The sequence below is a fragment of the Gadus chalcogrammus genome, chromosome 9 (genome assembly GCF_026213295.1).
Source record: "Gadus chalcogrammus isolate NIFS_2021 chromosome 9, NIFS_Gcha_1.0, whole genome shotgun sequence".
Lineage (NCBI taxonomy): Eukaryota > Metazoa > Chordata > Actinopteri > Gadiformes > Gadidae > Gadus > Gadus chalcogrammus.
This window is the reverse complement of record NC_079420.1, coordinates 1,310,401-1,326,255: the sequence shown is the minus strand read 5'-3', so window position 1 is coordinate 1,326,255 and position 15,855 is coordinate 1,310,401. Positions and strand designations below refer to the sequence as shown.

The 15,855-nt window shown below is 44.7% G+C and overlaps 1 protein-coding gene across 1 annotated transcript in view; it reads left to right on the top strand.

Annotated features, from left to right (window-relative positions):
* pclob (piccolo presynaptic cytomatrix protein b) overlaps positions 1–15,855 on the top strand; it is a 62,510-nt gene that overhangs the window by 12,828 nt on the left and 33,827 nt on the right. Inside the window, exons 11-18 of the mRNA XM_056598689.1 lie at positions 210–1,013; positions 1,289–2,092; positions 2,373–3,152; positions 3,265–4,904; positions 5,593–5,819; positions 6,691–7,007; positions 11,833–12,747; positions 13,072–15,541. Coding sequence (XP_056454664.1) covers positions 210–1,013; positions 1,289–2,092; positions 2,373–3,152; positions 3,265–4,904; positions 5,593–5,819; positions 6,691–7,007; positions 11,833–12,747; positions 13,072–15,541 — 7,957 coding nt within the window. The remainder of the gene's footprint in view (positions 1–209; positions 1,014–1,288; positions 2,093–2,372; positions 3,153–3,264; positions 4,905–5,592; positions 5,820–6,690; positions 7,008–11,832; positions 12,748–13,071; positions 15,542–15,855) is intronic.

The following is a 15,855-nucleotide window of genomic DNA, read 5'->3' as shown; positions in this document are numbered from 1 at the left end:
TATAAATGATTACTCTTGTGCTAAAGCTCAACATGCTCTTATATTCAAACCCACTTTAATGATAATCAACAAAGGAATTCAATTAATACAAATATCATCCATTACTGCTGAGTAACTATTAAATTAATTTGGTCATTGAAAAATGTTTCCTTTAAAGAAAATGTTGATCTGATGACAGTGATACTGACATATTAATTGTATTCAACTAGATGAAAGAGTGGCTGTGCCTCACCTGCCAGATGCAGAGGGCTCTTCGAGCCTCTGAAGCTCCAGGACAACCGTTGGTGATATCCCAGGCCTCCCCGAAGAAAGTCTCTCCATCTCCTGAACCCCAGAAGAAAGTAATCTCTGAGTCAGCCGGGTCTCCTCAAAGAAAGCAGTCAATGCCAGCTGCAAGTGAAAACAAGGATGAAGTTGCTAAAGGACAAGACGTGCAAAAGCAGTCGAGTCCATCTCCCGGTCAGAAAACACCACAGGAGATCCGGAAGTTGTCAGGTCCTCAGAAACCTCCTGGACAGACCAATCAAACTGGAAGAAAGCAGAGCACCCAACAGGAGTCTGGAGGCTTCTTTGGCTTTGGAGGTTCAAAGGCTCAGCCTGATGCTGCAAAGCCTGAAGAGTCAGTCACTGGGAAGATGTTTGGTTTTGGTTCCTCCATCTTCAACTCTGCATCCACCTTGATAACCACACCACCTGTTTCTCCAAAAATGGCTGCCGCAAAGGACACCAAACCACCTGCTGTCCAGAAAGCAGAGCAAGAGAAGAAACCAGAGCAACCTCAGCAGGTCAAGGCTTCCCCATCAGTACAGGCCAAAGACGAGAAAGCTCCATCAGAGCCTCCAAAGGCAGCAGCTTCCCAAGCTGCTCCTAAAGCAGGCCAGTCCACCTGTCCACTCTGTAAGGTGGGACTCAACATTGGCTCCAAGGATCCTCCCAACTACAACACCTGCACGGATTGTAAGAACACCGTCTGCAACCAGTGTGGATTTACCTCGATGCCAAATGAAACAGGGGTACGTTTGAACTGTTTGCTGTATCGTCATAATCTTTACATTTTAAATCTTTATTCATTCAGAATTTATAAATGATTACTCTTGTGCTAAAGCTCAACATGCTTTTATATTCAAACCCACTTTACTGATAATCAACAAAGGAATTCAATTAATACAAATGTCATCCATTACTGCTGAGTAACTATTAAATTAATTTGGTCATTGAAAAATGTTTAAATTAAAGTAAATATTGATCTGATGACAGTGATACTGACATATTGATTTTATTCAACTAGATGAAAGAGTGGCTGTGCCTCACCTGCCAGATGCAGAGGGCTCTTCGAGCCTCTGAAGCTCCAGGACAACCGTTGGTGATACCTCAGGCCTCCCCGAAGAAAGTCTCTCCATCTCCTGAACCCCAGAAGAACGTAATCTCTGAGTCAGCCGGATCTCCCCAAAGAAAGCAGTCAATGCCAGCTGCAAGTGAAAACAAGAATGAAGTTGCTAAAGGACAAGACGGGCAAAAGCAGTCCAGTCCATCTCCTGGTCAGGAAACCCCACAGGAGATCCGGAAGTTGTCAGGTCCTCAGAAACCTCCAGGACAGACCAATCAAACTGGAAGAAAGCAGAGCACCCAACAGGAGTCTGGGGGATTCTTTGGCTTTGGAGGTTCAAAGGCTCAGCCAGATGCTGCAAAGCCTGAAGAGTCAGTCACTGGGAAGATGTTTGGCTTTGGTTCCTCCATCTTCAACTCTGCATCCACCTTGATAACCACACCACCTGTATCTCCGAAAATGGCAGCCGCAAAGGACACCAAACCACCTGCTGTCCAGAAAGCAGAGCAAGAGAAGAAACCAGAGCAACCTCAGCAGGCCAAGGCTTCACCATCAGTACAGGCCAAAGTGGACAAAGCTCCATCAGAGCCTCCAAAGGCAGCAGCTTCCCAAGCTGCTCCAGAAGCAGGCCAGTCCACCTGTCCACTCTGTAAGGTGGGACTCAACATGGGCTCCAGCGATCCTCCCAACTTCAACACTTGTACTGATTGCAAGAATAGTGTCTGTAACCAGTGTGGCTTCAATCCCCAGCCAAATAGCACAGGGGTAGGTTTTCAACTACATTGCTGTATTGTCATCATTTTTACATTTGAAATTAAATCATTCATTGTTTTTTATATCAAATGGTATTCTTGAGCTTAAGCTAACCATGTTCTTATATTTAAACCCATAATATTGATTATGGACCAAGGAATAAAATCTATACAAATGTCACCCATTACTGTTGAGTAAATATTACATTACTGTGGTCATTGAAATATGTTTCCTTTTAAGTAAATGCTAATCTGATGACAGTGTTGCTGACATAATAATTATATTTAACTAGGTGAAGGAGTGGCTGTGCCTCACCTGCCAGATGCAGAGGGCTCTACAAGCATCTGAAGCACCAGGACAACCTTTGGTCAAGCCTCAGGCCTCACTGAAGAATGTCTCTCAATCTCCTGTACCCCAGAAGAAAGTAATCTCTGAGTCAGTTGGATCACCCCAAAGAACACAGTCGATACCAGCTGCAAAAGGACAAGATGGTCAAAAGCAGTTGAGTCCATCTCTTGGTCAGAAAACACCACAGGAGAGCCGGAAGATGTCAGGTCCTCAGAAATCTCCAGACCTGACCAATCAAACTGGAAGAAAGCAGAGCACCCAACAGGAGTCTGGAGGCTTTTTTGGCTTTGGAGGTTCTAAGGCTCAGCCTGATGCTCCAAAGCCTGAAGAGTCAGTCACTGGGAAGATGTTTGGCTTTGGTTCCTCAATCTTCAACTCTGCGTCCACCTTGATAACCACACCACCTGTTTCTCCAAAAATGGCTGCTGCAAAGGGCACAAAACAGCCCGCTGTCCAGAACGCAGAGCAAGAGAAGAAACCAGAGCAACCTCAGCAGGCCAAGGCTTCACCATCAGTACAGGCCAAAGTGGACAAAGCTCCATCAGAGCCTCCAAAGGCAGCAGCTTCCCAAGCTGCTCCTAAAGCAGGCCAGTCCACCTGTCCACTCTGTAAGGTGGGACTCAACATGGGCTCCAAGGATCCTCCCAACTTCAACACCTGCACTGATTGCAAGAATATTGTCTGCAATCAGTGTGGCTTTAACCCCAATCCAACTGTAGATAAGGTAAGTAATTCCTTTTGTTGACAAAGTGAATTTCTAGGATTTAGTTGTATTGCATTGTTATTAGCTTTGCATAGTTCAGGATCACTGATATACGTGATTATTTTTTCCTTAGGTGAGAGAGTGGCTGTGCCTCACCTGTCAGATGCAAAGAGCTCTGTCAGCTTCTGAACTTGAAAAGACTCCATGGCCGCAACCCCAGGCATCACAAAACCAAGTGCTTGAATCTGAACAGTGCGTCACCCCGGTCTCATCACAAACTAAAGATACTCCAACTCCTGGTATCATAGATCAGGTTGAGGAGAAACCAACTCATGTTCTGCCTCAGGCCACAGAGACATCCCATCCTGGTTTATTCAAAGTAAAGGAGGCACCAGGACCAGCTCCGTCCCACATCAAGGAGACCTCAAGTCCTGCTCTATCCCAAGACAAGGACATAACAAGTGCACTTCCGCCACAAGCAAGGGTGACTTCAACATCTGGTCCACCTCAGGCCACAGAAATATCAAGTCCAGCTCTACCCAAGGCCACAGAGATTCCAAGTCCTTCTCCACCACAGGCCAGGGAGACGCCAAGTCTTAGTACACCAAAGCCAACAGAGACACCATGTCATGATCAACCCCAGGTTAAGGAGATTCCTAGACTTAGTCCACCACAGGCTGAAGAGAAACCAATTGCTGCTTCACCACAGGTGAAGGATGCACCAAGTCCTAGCCCACCGCAGGAGACAGAAACACCAAGTCATGATCCACCCCATGCTAAGGAGACATCTAGTCCTGGTCCACCACAGGCCAAGGAGGAACCGATCCCTGCTTCAGCACACGTTAAGGAGACCCCGACCCATATTCCAGCACAGGAAACTGAGACAACAAGTCCTGCTATACCCCAGGTTAAGGCGACGTTGAGTCCTGCTCCACCGCCGGCCAAGGAAGCAACAATTAGTGAACCCAAAATAAAAGGAACCTCTAAGGTGGTTGATAATAAGATGGAGGCCTTTGTTTCAGCCACAGACATCGTGACTCTAAAAGGGAATGAAGAACTTGCTAAAATCACTCTGGAGAAAGGAGTGAAGGCACATGAAGAAAGCCTTCCTGGTGTACAACCACAGAATCTTGAAACAGTACCTTCTATGGAGAATGTTTGCAAACCATCTCAAGACTCTCCAAACAATGGCACCTCTCCTGCCAAATCTGTAATCCAAGCAGCTCAGTCTGCAAATCAGACATCTGGGGGACTTGGCTCGGGAAGTCCTAAATCAGAGCATATGCCTTCAAACACAACAGAGTCAGTAAAGGGGAAGATGTTTGGTTTTGGTTCATCAATCTTCAGCTCTGCATCCACTTTGATAACGTCTGCTGTCCAAGAAGATTCACGTACAACACCACCAGGGTCTCGCAAGATGTCTGCACCAGCTCAGGTTTCCCGCAAGATGTCCACTACAACCGATATTTCTCAAAAATCCACACCACCCGTCTCACCAAAACTTCTTCCCTCAAAGGACACCAAACCAACTCCTGTCAAGAAAGCGGAGCAAGAGAAGAACCCAGAACAGCCTCAGCAGGCTCCACCATCACCATCAGTACAGGCCAAAGTGGAAAAAAATCCATCAGAGCCTCTAAAGGTAGCGGCTTCCCAAGCTCTGCCTAATGCAGGCCAGTCCACCTGTCCACTCTGTAAGGTGGGACTCAACATGGGTTCCAAGGATCCTCCCAACTTCAACACCTGCACTGATTGTAAGAACACTGTTTGCAACCAGTGTGGATTTAATCCTATGCCAACATCAGTAGAGGTAATTTAACTTAAACTGTTCAATTCTTATTAAAAAAAAAGCATATAAGCAAGTCAAGGAAGCAATTATTTTGCATTACATCTGTCGTCACATGTTTATTCTTGTATGATTTCTTTTTTCTCCTTAGATGAAGGAATGGCTATGTCTCAATTGTCAAATGCAGAGAGCCCTAGGAGTATCTGAACCACCTGGCCTTCCTATGATTAAACCTCAACCATCTTCAGTACAGATGACAAACAAACCTGCCCCCTCACCCATGGACCAGGGAGCAGTACCAATTACTACTGAGGACAGGACTCCTAAGCACCTCTCACACAAGCAGGAGCCTGTGACATTATCCACTGGGAAAGAAAAGGAATCACCTCCACAAGATGTATCAAAATCACAGATTTCCCCATCAGTTCCCCAACAATCAAAACCCCAGCCTTCACAAACGGTGAGCCCCTCTGCCAAGTCTGCCCCTCCTACAACACAGAATGTCAAAAAGGAGTCTGGTGGTTTCTTTGGCTTTGGAGGTCCGAAACCCGAACCTGTTTCTACCAAGCCTGCAGAGTCGGTTACTGGAAAAATGTTTGGCTTTGGTTCCTCGATCTTCAACTCTGCGTCCACCCTGATAACCACACCACCTGTTTCTCCAAAAATGTCTGCCACAAGGGACACCAAACCACCTCCTATCCAGAAAGCAGAGCAAGAGAAGAAGCCAGAGCAACCTCAGCAGGCCAAGGCTTCACCATCAGTACAGGCCAAAGTGGACAAAGCTCCATCAGAGCCTCCAAAGGCAGCAGCCTCCCAAGCTGCTCCTAAAGCAGACCAGTCCACCTGTCCTCTCTGTAAGGTGGGACTCAACATGGGCTCCAAGGATCCTCCCAACTACAACACATGTACTGATTGTAAGAATACTGTCTGCAACCAGTGTGGATTTAATCCAATGCCAAATACAAAAGAGGTATGTAAATCCCTGGTCCTGAGTATTTGTCTATATATGCCATGCAACAATCATTAAATATAGAACGGACCTTGTCAATATATATTTGTATGTGGTTAAGGAATATACAGTACATTGTTGAACTTATGGAAGATAAAATTGTTTATTTAAGTTTATTGGTTTAACTTAACATTTGATATGATCTTTAATGCAACCCATTTACTCATTCTTTCAGATAAAGGAGTGGCTTTGCCTCAATTGCCAAATGCAGAAAGCATTAGGAGCATCTGACCCCACTGTACCACCCATGATGAAATCACCAAGTCAAATTCCCAGTCACGCTGTCCTTCAAGAGAAAGACAAACAATTGGGCAAACATGAAATCCCTGTAGCTGGTGCTCAATTGCCAACCCTGACCAAAAAGGATGATAAGCTCATACCAGAGTCTTCAGAGAGCAAAGCGGTCATTTCAGGTGCGGTGTCGGAAGAAAAAGGTCCGTCTCTTGACCAGCATAAACAACAACCTGGGGTCAAACCGCCAAGTGTAGAACTATTTAATGCATCAAAGGCAGATGCTAAACCAGGGCCGGGACAACATGAATTGGATAAGCCATTGAATAAGGTTCCAAAAGCTGAAATTCCTTCTGCCAAATCTGCACCAGCACCACCCCAGCCTCTAAAAACGGAGGCAGGGAGCTTCTTCGGGTTTGGTGGAGCTAAATCCCAACCCACACCTAGCAAGCCTGCAGAGTCAGTTACTGGAAAGATGTTTGGCTTTGGTTCCTCTATCTTCAACTCTGCATCCACCTTGATAACCACACCACCAGCATCCCCAAAACTATCAACTGCGAAGGACACCAAACCACCTGCTGTCCAGAAAGCAGAGCAAGAGAAGAAACCAGAGCAACCTCAGCAGGCCAAGGCTTCACCATCAGTACAGGCCAAAGTGGACAAAGCTCCACCAGAGCCTCCAAAGGCAGCAGCTTCCCAAGCTGCTCCTAAAGCAGGCCAGTCCACCTGTCCACTCTGTAAGGTGGGACTCAACATGGGCTCCAAGGATCCTCCCAACTACAACGCCTGTACTGATTGTAAGAACAATGTCTGCAACCAGTGTGGATTTAATCCGATGCCACATTCTGCAGCAGTAAGTATTTTATTTGTTTCTGTCTTGTCTCTGTACGTCTCTTTTGAACATTTTAGTAATGGCTTTGTTAACAGTGCAACCTTGTTAAACGATTCCTAAATGGAAGGGTTGTAATGAAACAATAACCATTGCTTGTTAAATTGTTCAGTTAAATAATATAATAAAATATAATGTGGTTCTGACATCCCATTCACACTAACACATTGCAGCTTGCGTCAAATGGATCTGTAGTCCTAGTATGCATGGACAAACAAAACAAAGAAAATGCAGCCTATGGGTTTGCTGACAATCGTAGCAGACACTAGACGTTGAAGCCAGAGTGAATGTGACGTTACGTAATGGCTCAAGAGAAGTGTGCTTTGGCAGACTAGCATCACTGAAACTCTATTAAAGTGATTTAGCGTTGTGCAATAGCATTAGCGAGATGGTTTCCCCTGTTGTTGCAGTCTAGGGACTCTCCAGCCATTGCAAGAGAAGAGAGATTGTAAAGCATAATATGTGCCAATAAGCAGAGGGGAACAAGATTGAATCCTACACAACAAGGCAGTACATTAAAGCGGCCCACATTGGGTCTGCAGGCCATTCTGTTTATCACAGATCAGTGGATCTATACAGTGTAATGTTTACTTTCTTCCGTTTTCATATAGTTCACACAGGCAAGCAAACGCACCTATAGGAGCTATAGGCCCTTGGTTAGACCCCAGTATATTGATTAATAGAATGCTGTCAACCATTAACCATTATGCTGAGGAAACCTGCCTGAGCCCGCAATGAGATTTACTGACTTGTTCTCCTCTCTGAAACACTCTCCACATTTACTTACCGGGTGAAAATCAGGAGGTTGAGCCTTGTTTTGTGATTGAAATGTCTTATGCTGCTGTACATTTGACAGGAATTGCTTTTCTAATCCATCATTGAGGTCAACATATTACTAATTTCACCCTGGAAATAGAATCTCCCTGAAGTGAGTGTTTACAGAAACCTGTGTTTGGCAATTATAATGTGGCATGTTAATTTCACAGTGTTAGGCATATGACTTCAGGCTTTGAAATAAGGTCATGTTCGCAGGTAATATTTTCACAAGGAAAGTGAGATATTATTCATCGCTCGATTATTATGGAATATGTGTTCTGCACTGACTCATGTCATTCCCCTGCTTGTGTTACCTGGGCACACACACACAGCATCACATGCATTTCACATTGTTTTAGACGGAGGCGACGTCTTTCTAGGATCTCTGAGAGCTCTTGTCTGGGACTAGGCGTTAGCTGAGGCCACTCTCAGAGGAGGCAGTGCCAGCAGCGAGTCTGTCCATTTCCTCTCGTTCTGCTCCAGCTGACAGGCTGAAAAGCCTGAGCATGATTGTTGATATCTAGGCCACACGTGTGCTTCTGTCTGTCATGTGATTCTCACATGTGTAGACAAGGTCAAACACTAATATCACAGTCTGTAAGGCAGTACTTGATCACGTTTTTGTATGTTCTGATACAAATGCATGGCCTGCCTTCCCCATCATGCAACACTGCAACTGGGGATTCATCAGTTGCAGTAAACCTACAGCACATTTGAAACCTTTCAATTAAATGGAACTGATGTTCAGCCAGGTTAGGCCTGTAAACACTGAGTAATGCTTTAATGTAGACTGGCCGGTCCAAACTGTTGGCATGGCGATAAGGAGAGTTTTCTGGAATGGACCTCATTCCCATTTTACAATTAGTTAATTCCTGTCTCAGCAGTTAATGGGGTTAAGCAATTTCAGGAATGATATGCTTTGATCCAATCAAAGTTGAAAGGAGTGTGTCAGTCATTTTAGTTTAAGAACACATATGATTTGAGCAGTGGTCCCTCTGTACTGGGGTAATAAAACATGTCCTTTATCTTTGGATTGTTCATATTGGAAACAGGGGGTCATTCGCTGAGAGCAGTTAATGTATCGGTCAACCCTCCATCACTGATTCTACTGGTCCCTACTGGAAGTTGGAATAGTAGGCCCTTATCTTGTTTGTCATTTGTGTGTGTGTGTGTGTGTGTCTGTGTGTGTGTGTGTGTGTGTCTGTGTGTCTGTGTGTGTGTGTTTGGACCTTAATAGTGGATCAACTGTAAGCACTTTAAATAGTGAGTTTGATGTTGAGCGCTGCTTAACAGGGCATAGAGGGCATACAAATGCATTAATTGAAAGCGTGAGAAATCAGAGGTGTCGATGTAAGGTCCTTTCTCTCTTGACACTGGGAAAAAGCACAGGTTGATGGAATAAATGTTTACAAGGGGAAAAGCCTTTGTCTCCAATCAAAGACCTCGCGTTCGTAAGCTGTGGTTTTCAGTACAGAGCTCTGTGTTTTGCAGCGTACCAGTCAAGGCGGTAAATAACATGCTTGGTGGTGATATAATGTGAAGCTCAGCACATCCAGCGAGATGCAGCAGGCCTTGTGAGTCAGCAGCCCAGCCTTGTTTGATTGCTGTTACGGTGAAGGTCTGGGAATTCAGTGTGCAGGCTGGTCACCAGCTGACGCACACACACAGCCTTCCAGATTGCTTTCCACTTCCAAAGCAGTGGTTTTAAGCTTCGTTTTTTTGTTTTAGTCCTAATAGAGTGTGTGTGTGTGTGTGTGTGTGTGTGTGTGTGTGTGTGTGTGTGTGTGTGTGTGTGTGTGTGTGTGTGTGTGTGTGTGTGTGTGTGTGCGTGTACCATTGTACACATCATTGATGGCGGAAAATTATGCAACGTTTGGTACATTGCCAGGTATGTTAGTTTCATAAATCGTCTAGCTAGATCTGGATGACTAACTCAATTCATAAACACTGCCGCTCAGGAAATGTTCTTAACGACAGAGGTCAACGATAAGTTCTTGTTATAGAGGTAGGCTGCCCATGTGACCTGTGCAGGGACCATGTTACACCACAGCTGATGAAGTACCAGCCTCTATCGACATGCATCTGTAACGTAGGCCATAGGGCTAAAATCCTAGCTCTTTTATTCATCAACCTGTGACATGTATAGTAGGTCGCTGTTAGGAGGCTGCTGCTTGCAGAGTTACCCAAGAGTAGATCTAAACAGCTGGCAGCAGCCATAGGCACCCTGGCAGTGTGGACATGATCTGCTATTTGTACCCATAAGTCTGCATGTTTGTCAATCTACGTATATTTCGAATTCTGATGGAAATGTATGTCATTGGTAAATTCAACTAAAGCATTTAGAATATACTTGACTGTGGAGGTTGGGTACAAAATAAGGACAATTAGGTGGTTAGGTAGAAGATAGTCAGACTTAGCTTGGGGCTGCGCTTGCACCTGGAGAGTTGTGACAGATAGGGCCATATTTAGACCAGAGAGTGAGGAGGAGGAGGAGGAGGAGGAGCAAGGCACTGCTGCAGCATTTAGAAACACATGGCTCTTGCTCAGCCATCTGTAAACACAACCCTTTGATCCTCGATACTCTGTTTTCCTGGCAGGCACTTCTACGTTTTTCCTGGTTAATAGAAGCAGAAGTTGGATGTTGATAAAAAGAGGTTGAATGTTATTTTATGAGTTATGCAGGTTTGGTCTTTAGATGGGTCTTTCTTGAATTATATTTGGAATGGTTTCACCATTCCAAAGGCTGTTCATTACTTTGATACCGTAAGCACTGATCCTGAATCATTGAAAAAAGGTGCATTTAAAAAGATCTCCCATCTTCCGTGAGTGTAATTGCATCATAAAATGAGAACATAATTCTATTCATCAACATTTCAGCATTGATTAACTACATTTTCGTGGGATTATGCATTGAAGAATTGATGACAAATTAAATCATGCAATCAATACAGAATCGATTATGAATTAAAATGATATTGCAGCTACACGCTGCAGTTATTGAACAGTGTGTCTTTTCGTTAAGCTGTCATCCGAGAACATCATATGAGAGACATCATGCTAGATATTTTATCGTTGTTTTTATAAACAGAGACAGAACCCCCAGCCCCCCCCCCCTTTCATACACACACACACACACACACACACACACACACACACACACACACACACACACACACACACACACACACACACACACTGAAAGACAGAGCAAAAGACGCATCACATATTAAAGCGACAGGCCTTCATCTTATGGACAATATCTCTGTTTATGTATGGGTCTAGGACACACATTTGACATAACACATAGGAGTCATGCTATGAAGTCTGCACTCACACAGAAGACAGCACTTGTGTGTGTTTTGAGGTGCCTGAGAATCTCCTGATACACAAGGTCATTGGAATGTAGTAGTCACCAAATCCTCCTCATGGACTGCCCTGTGTATGATAAACCTCCCCTCTTTAATGAGAGATCATTAGAGAGACGTATTGATCATTTCAGAGATCTTCCTTTTCTTTGAATCTCAATTAAATGTAGATCTGAATGGTTAATGTTTCTACGGAGGATAACTTTCCGAAATTATTCAGATGTAAAAGGCCTGTAAAACAGATTTACTTTTATTTTTTGCGGGATTAGCATTTATTTTGCGATATCTTGTCAGAGAAATTATAATTTCAATATTCCCTAATGATTTCTTCCATGGATTATTTTAAATTAATATTTAATCTCAAAATTTTTTGAGATTGGCAAAACTCAAATAGTGCAGAACTGAAGTCAATAAAGTAATTGTCAATATGATTAAGTCTCTGGTGGCTATGTCTGCAATCTGTGAAACCAGCTGTAATGGTGTATGGACTAACTTTTTAATCAACCCATTGATGAATAAACCTGTGGTCTCATAACAAATAACTTAGCCTGACCACTTTCCCACTTCTAATGTTTACTTACCTGTTTCACTGTTCACTGTGATTTTAGGAGGAATGGCTTTGTCTGAACTGCCAGACTCAGAGAGCTCTGTCAGGACAGCTGGGAGACTCGAGGGAAATGTCCCATGTTTCACCTGCACCTGCCAAGCCTTTGAGACAGTCCACAGCTCCTCCCTCAAAGATGGAACCCACCACTGCGCCCGCGCAGGATGGGTCGGCAGCTCCCCCCACCAAGGCAGAGTCAACAGCCGTGGCCAAAAACGAAGAGTCTTCTGCGCTCACCGCTACGTCCGGCAAGCTGGTTGCCCGGCCAACAGAAACTCCAATTCAGAAAGAAGAGTCTAAACCTCCTGTCCCGAAAGAGCAGGAGGATCCTGTCAAACCAGAGGACACCACCGCCAGCGTAACAACAACAGGAGCGTCCCTTGAAACCAGGGCTGCAACAGTTCAACAAAAGGCAGAGATCGCAGATGTGGTTACTGCCAAAATGGACATCATTACGGCTGTATCTACAAACGATAACACAATGACCATAAAAATGGAATGTCCTGCAACTAAGGAGGAGAAGGACGCTAAACCTAGCATACCTGTTGCGATTGCTGTGGCTGTCCCTGTGACTGAGGCCTTGGTAAGACCACCTTCTCTTGTTCATGAAAAGGTCAGCACAGTACCTCCGGAGATAACGCCTGCACCCACTCTGGCTGCTGAACACATCAATGATCCGGAGAAGGTTGTCGAGGAAGAACATGTGCAGCCCTGCAGTGTCACATTGATCGCAGAAGCGACAAAACCTTTAGGGCAGCAAGTCGAGGTCCAACAGGAGCAAGATCAAATGCAGCCAGCAATGGGTCAAAGGCCGCTTGATCTGCCGGTCATCGTCACATTGAATGGCAAGGAAGTGGCTGAAAAGGACAAAATCATTACAGAGCACCAATCAGCGGCCTCAGATACAACCATTTGTAATGTAAGTATATCACCGTTTAACAAAAATAAGAATCTTTATTCTATACTCTCTATATATTCTATACTCTCTCTCTCTCTCTCTCTCTCTATCTCTCCCTCTCTCCCTCTCGCCATATTTAAATATGTGCAATATTTTTTGAAAATGAATAGTGGGTACATCGTATACAACTATCTTCAAATTATAGGGGTACAGGGGAAAGCTCAAATTATGTCAAATTAAACCATGTTCCTATGAATATTGATATCAAATGTAACTATGCATGAAGTGAATATTTCTGGTTACAAACCTCCCTTTTTTTTCTTCTATAATCTCCTTTAAAACCAGGATGAGTCCACAGAAGAGCCCATTCAAGTGAGAAAAGCTTCTCTCTCTGCTGGACAGGAAAATGTTATCCTGACTTCAGAGCCAGAGTTAAAGACAAGCGATGAGGATCCAAACAGAAAAACAGACCAGTCACAAGTAGTTACAGATGTGAGGGAAATAGTCGATATTCCTGTTGAAGATGCAATCAACGATTCATCTCTGCAAATAAATGAGGCAGTTAAAGAGAGGAGACGCCTTAGTTTCCAACCAATGGAGGAGAGCAGTGCAAGTGAGTTTTCACCTTCCCCTTCACCTCGAGTCCAGAGGAGAAGGCTTAAGATTACCTCCATCTCGTCAAGCAGTGAGGATATTAAAACGGAAAGTGCTGAATCATCTGCAGAGGATGAAGACTTTATCCGACAGCAGATAATGGGTATGGGTGGTGAAGAGGAAATGTCTCTCTCTGAGGACGAGAAAGACAGGAAACTGACAAGCGATGAAGCCGTCATTGAGGTTGGAGTTGATAATGCTCCAGTGACAACCCAGCAACAGCTGACTAAAGTGGATACAGATAATGAAGACCAACTGGCAAGGAGGATGTCCCAGCCAGAGATAGATGCTGGAATCACACAAGATGTCCCTGAAACGGCGCCATCCACTGTTATCAAAAAGGCAACGCCAGTGACGAGAATGAGACAGAGTACTGATGAAGATGTTGAAAGTATCACTGAATCTCTATCGAAGGGCTCATCAAGCGTTCAGGCATCTAGCTTCACTCCAGAGAATTCTCACACGTCCGCCTCTTCTCTGGAGGAGGATAGTGACAGCAGCCCGAGTCACAAAAAAGTGGACAAGCACCACCGCAAAGCAAAGCACAGGCAACCAGGCCAAACTCTCCCCACCATTGCAGACTCTTCTGAGGAGGATGAGGTAAAGGAAGAAAGGGAGATCTTTGGAGATCAACAAACTACAAAAGATGGTGACCATGTTGAAAAAAGGATTACCAAGAAGTCTCGCAAAGACAAAGACGAATTTAAATCCCAAAGAAAACACGCTGAATTAGTTTCAACAACAAGCTATGCCTCTCCACTGGAGGATACTTCACATTCAGACGATTTCCCTCGGTCCAAAGCGATTGGGGAAGCCAACATGACCACTAGCTCAGAGAACTGTAGCAGTGTAGAACATGAACCAGATGCCACTGTTGATGTGCAGACAGGAAGCAAGCCCTCACCAACAGTCATACCAATGATCCCTGCTGATCAATCTGGCAATATCTTTATGAAACATTTGAAGAGTGCAGATGAAGTATATGAGGACATTATTCAGAAAAGTAGAGCTATACCTGGGGACAGCCCTCCCAGCGTTGAGCCACTTTATGAAGGAATGACAATTGAAGACTACCTATACGAGTCTTTAGTTGTGGAACCTGAATTCAAACTAGATGATGCCCAACAGATGGGACAAATTGATGACACTAGCTTTGAGTCTGTAAAGAAACTCAGGTCCCCAGAGGACGTGTACGAGGAAATGATGCAGAAGAAAAGGGAACTGATGATGATAGAAGAAGAGTTCCAACAGGCCCAAACTGCCATGGAATCCTCCACATCCGATACGTCTATTAACGTTCTATCCCCAGATGTCGAGACCTGTGTGGTGACCATCATCACAGAACAGCCAACCCCTCCGGATGAAACTGAAAGGATTATCTACGTGGCTGATTATGACAATGATCTAACGGTGAAGAAAAAGAAGCGACCAGCTCCACCTCGGCCCTCTGCTCCGCCTAAACGGGTGGGGGAGAGGACTGAGGTAACGAGTGCCCCCACCACACCAACTGGAATAGGCTTTGTTAGGCCAATGACACCTCAAGATCCTACTCTCAGGAAATCTCTGTTCCCTATACCAGATCTCAAGATAACCCAATGTTCGTCTGGTGAGGATGAGGAGGACAGTTTCGCAGAGGAATATGGTGTTGGTATGTCATCTGATATTACTCCCAGTGATGATTCTGATGCTAAAGATGAGCCCAGTGCTAGCCCAACGTTTTCAGAATATGACATGGAGCCTATCAGTGTAGTGTGTGAGATTCCAGAGGCTAGGCCTATCCCAAATCCAATATCTGCCCCGGAGTTAATCACTACACCTTCCTCAGTATCATCGGTATCCCCCCCAACTTCACCACCAACTCCAGACTTCAGTTTAGCATCAAATGCCACATCTTCGTCAGAAGGAACCCCATTGTCTACACCAACGCCACCAACTGCTGTTGTAGCCCAGCCTCAAGCTAACATGTCTCAGCCATCAATGGCCCCAATTGTAGCTTTTCCATCAACTGAAGAATTAGTTTATTCTCTAAAATCCGTTATAGTTACAATACCAGATGTGGTATCCGACCCAGAGAGATTTTATGCAACAGTTTCAGGTCCAAATGAGGTTTCTCAAGCTAGTAGTCTAAATCAATACTCAAAACAGATTGCAGAACATGTAGGTATTCAAATGCCAGCCCTGGCTTCCTCACCATTGGAAATGCACACTAGGGCTTCAACTGCCGTGTGTGTATCAACACCAGGGCCAACACCTGCTGTTGTTTCAGCAACAACAGCACCCATTACAGCACCAGCTGTAACTCCAGCGTCCAACCAAACTATATCCCCAGTAGCCACCCCTTTGCCATCCCCTAGGCCTTTCGTAGTTCAAATGCCAGATTTGGTTTCTACTACAACCCCTCTCACACCACAGGCTCCACTACCAGTTTCTGCACTGGTAACTTCCCCCGTTTCAGCAAAAGCCACCATAGTCCAC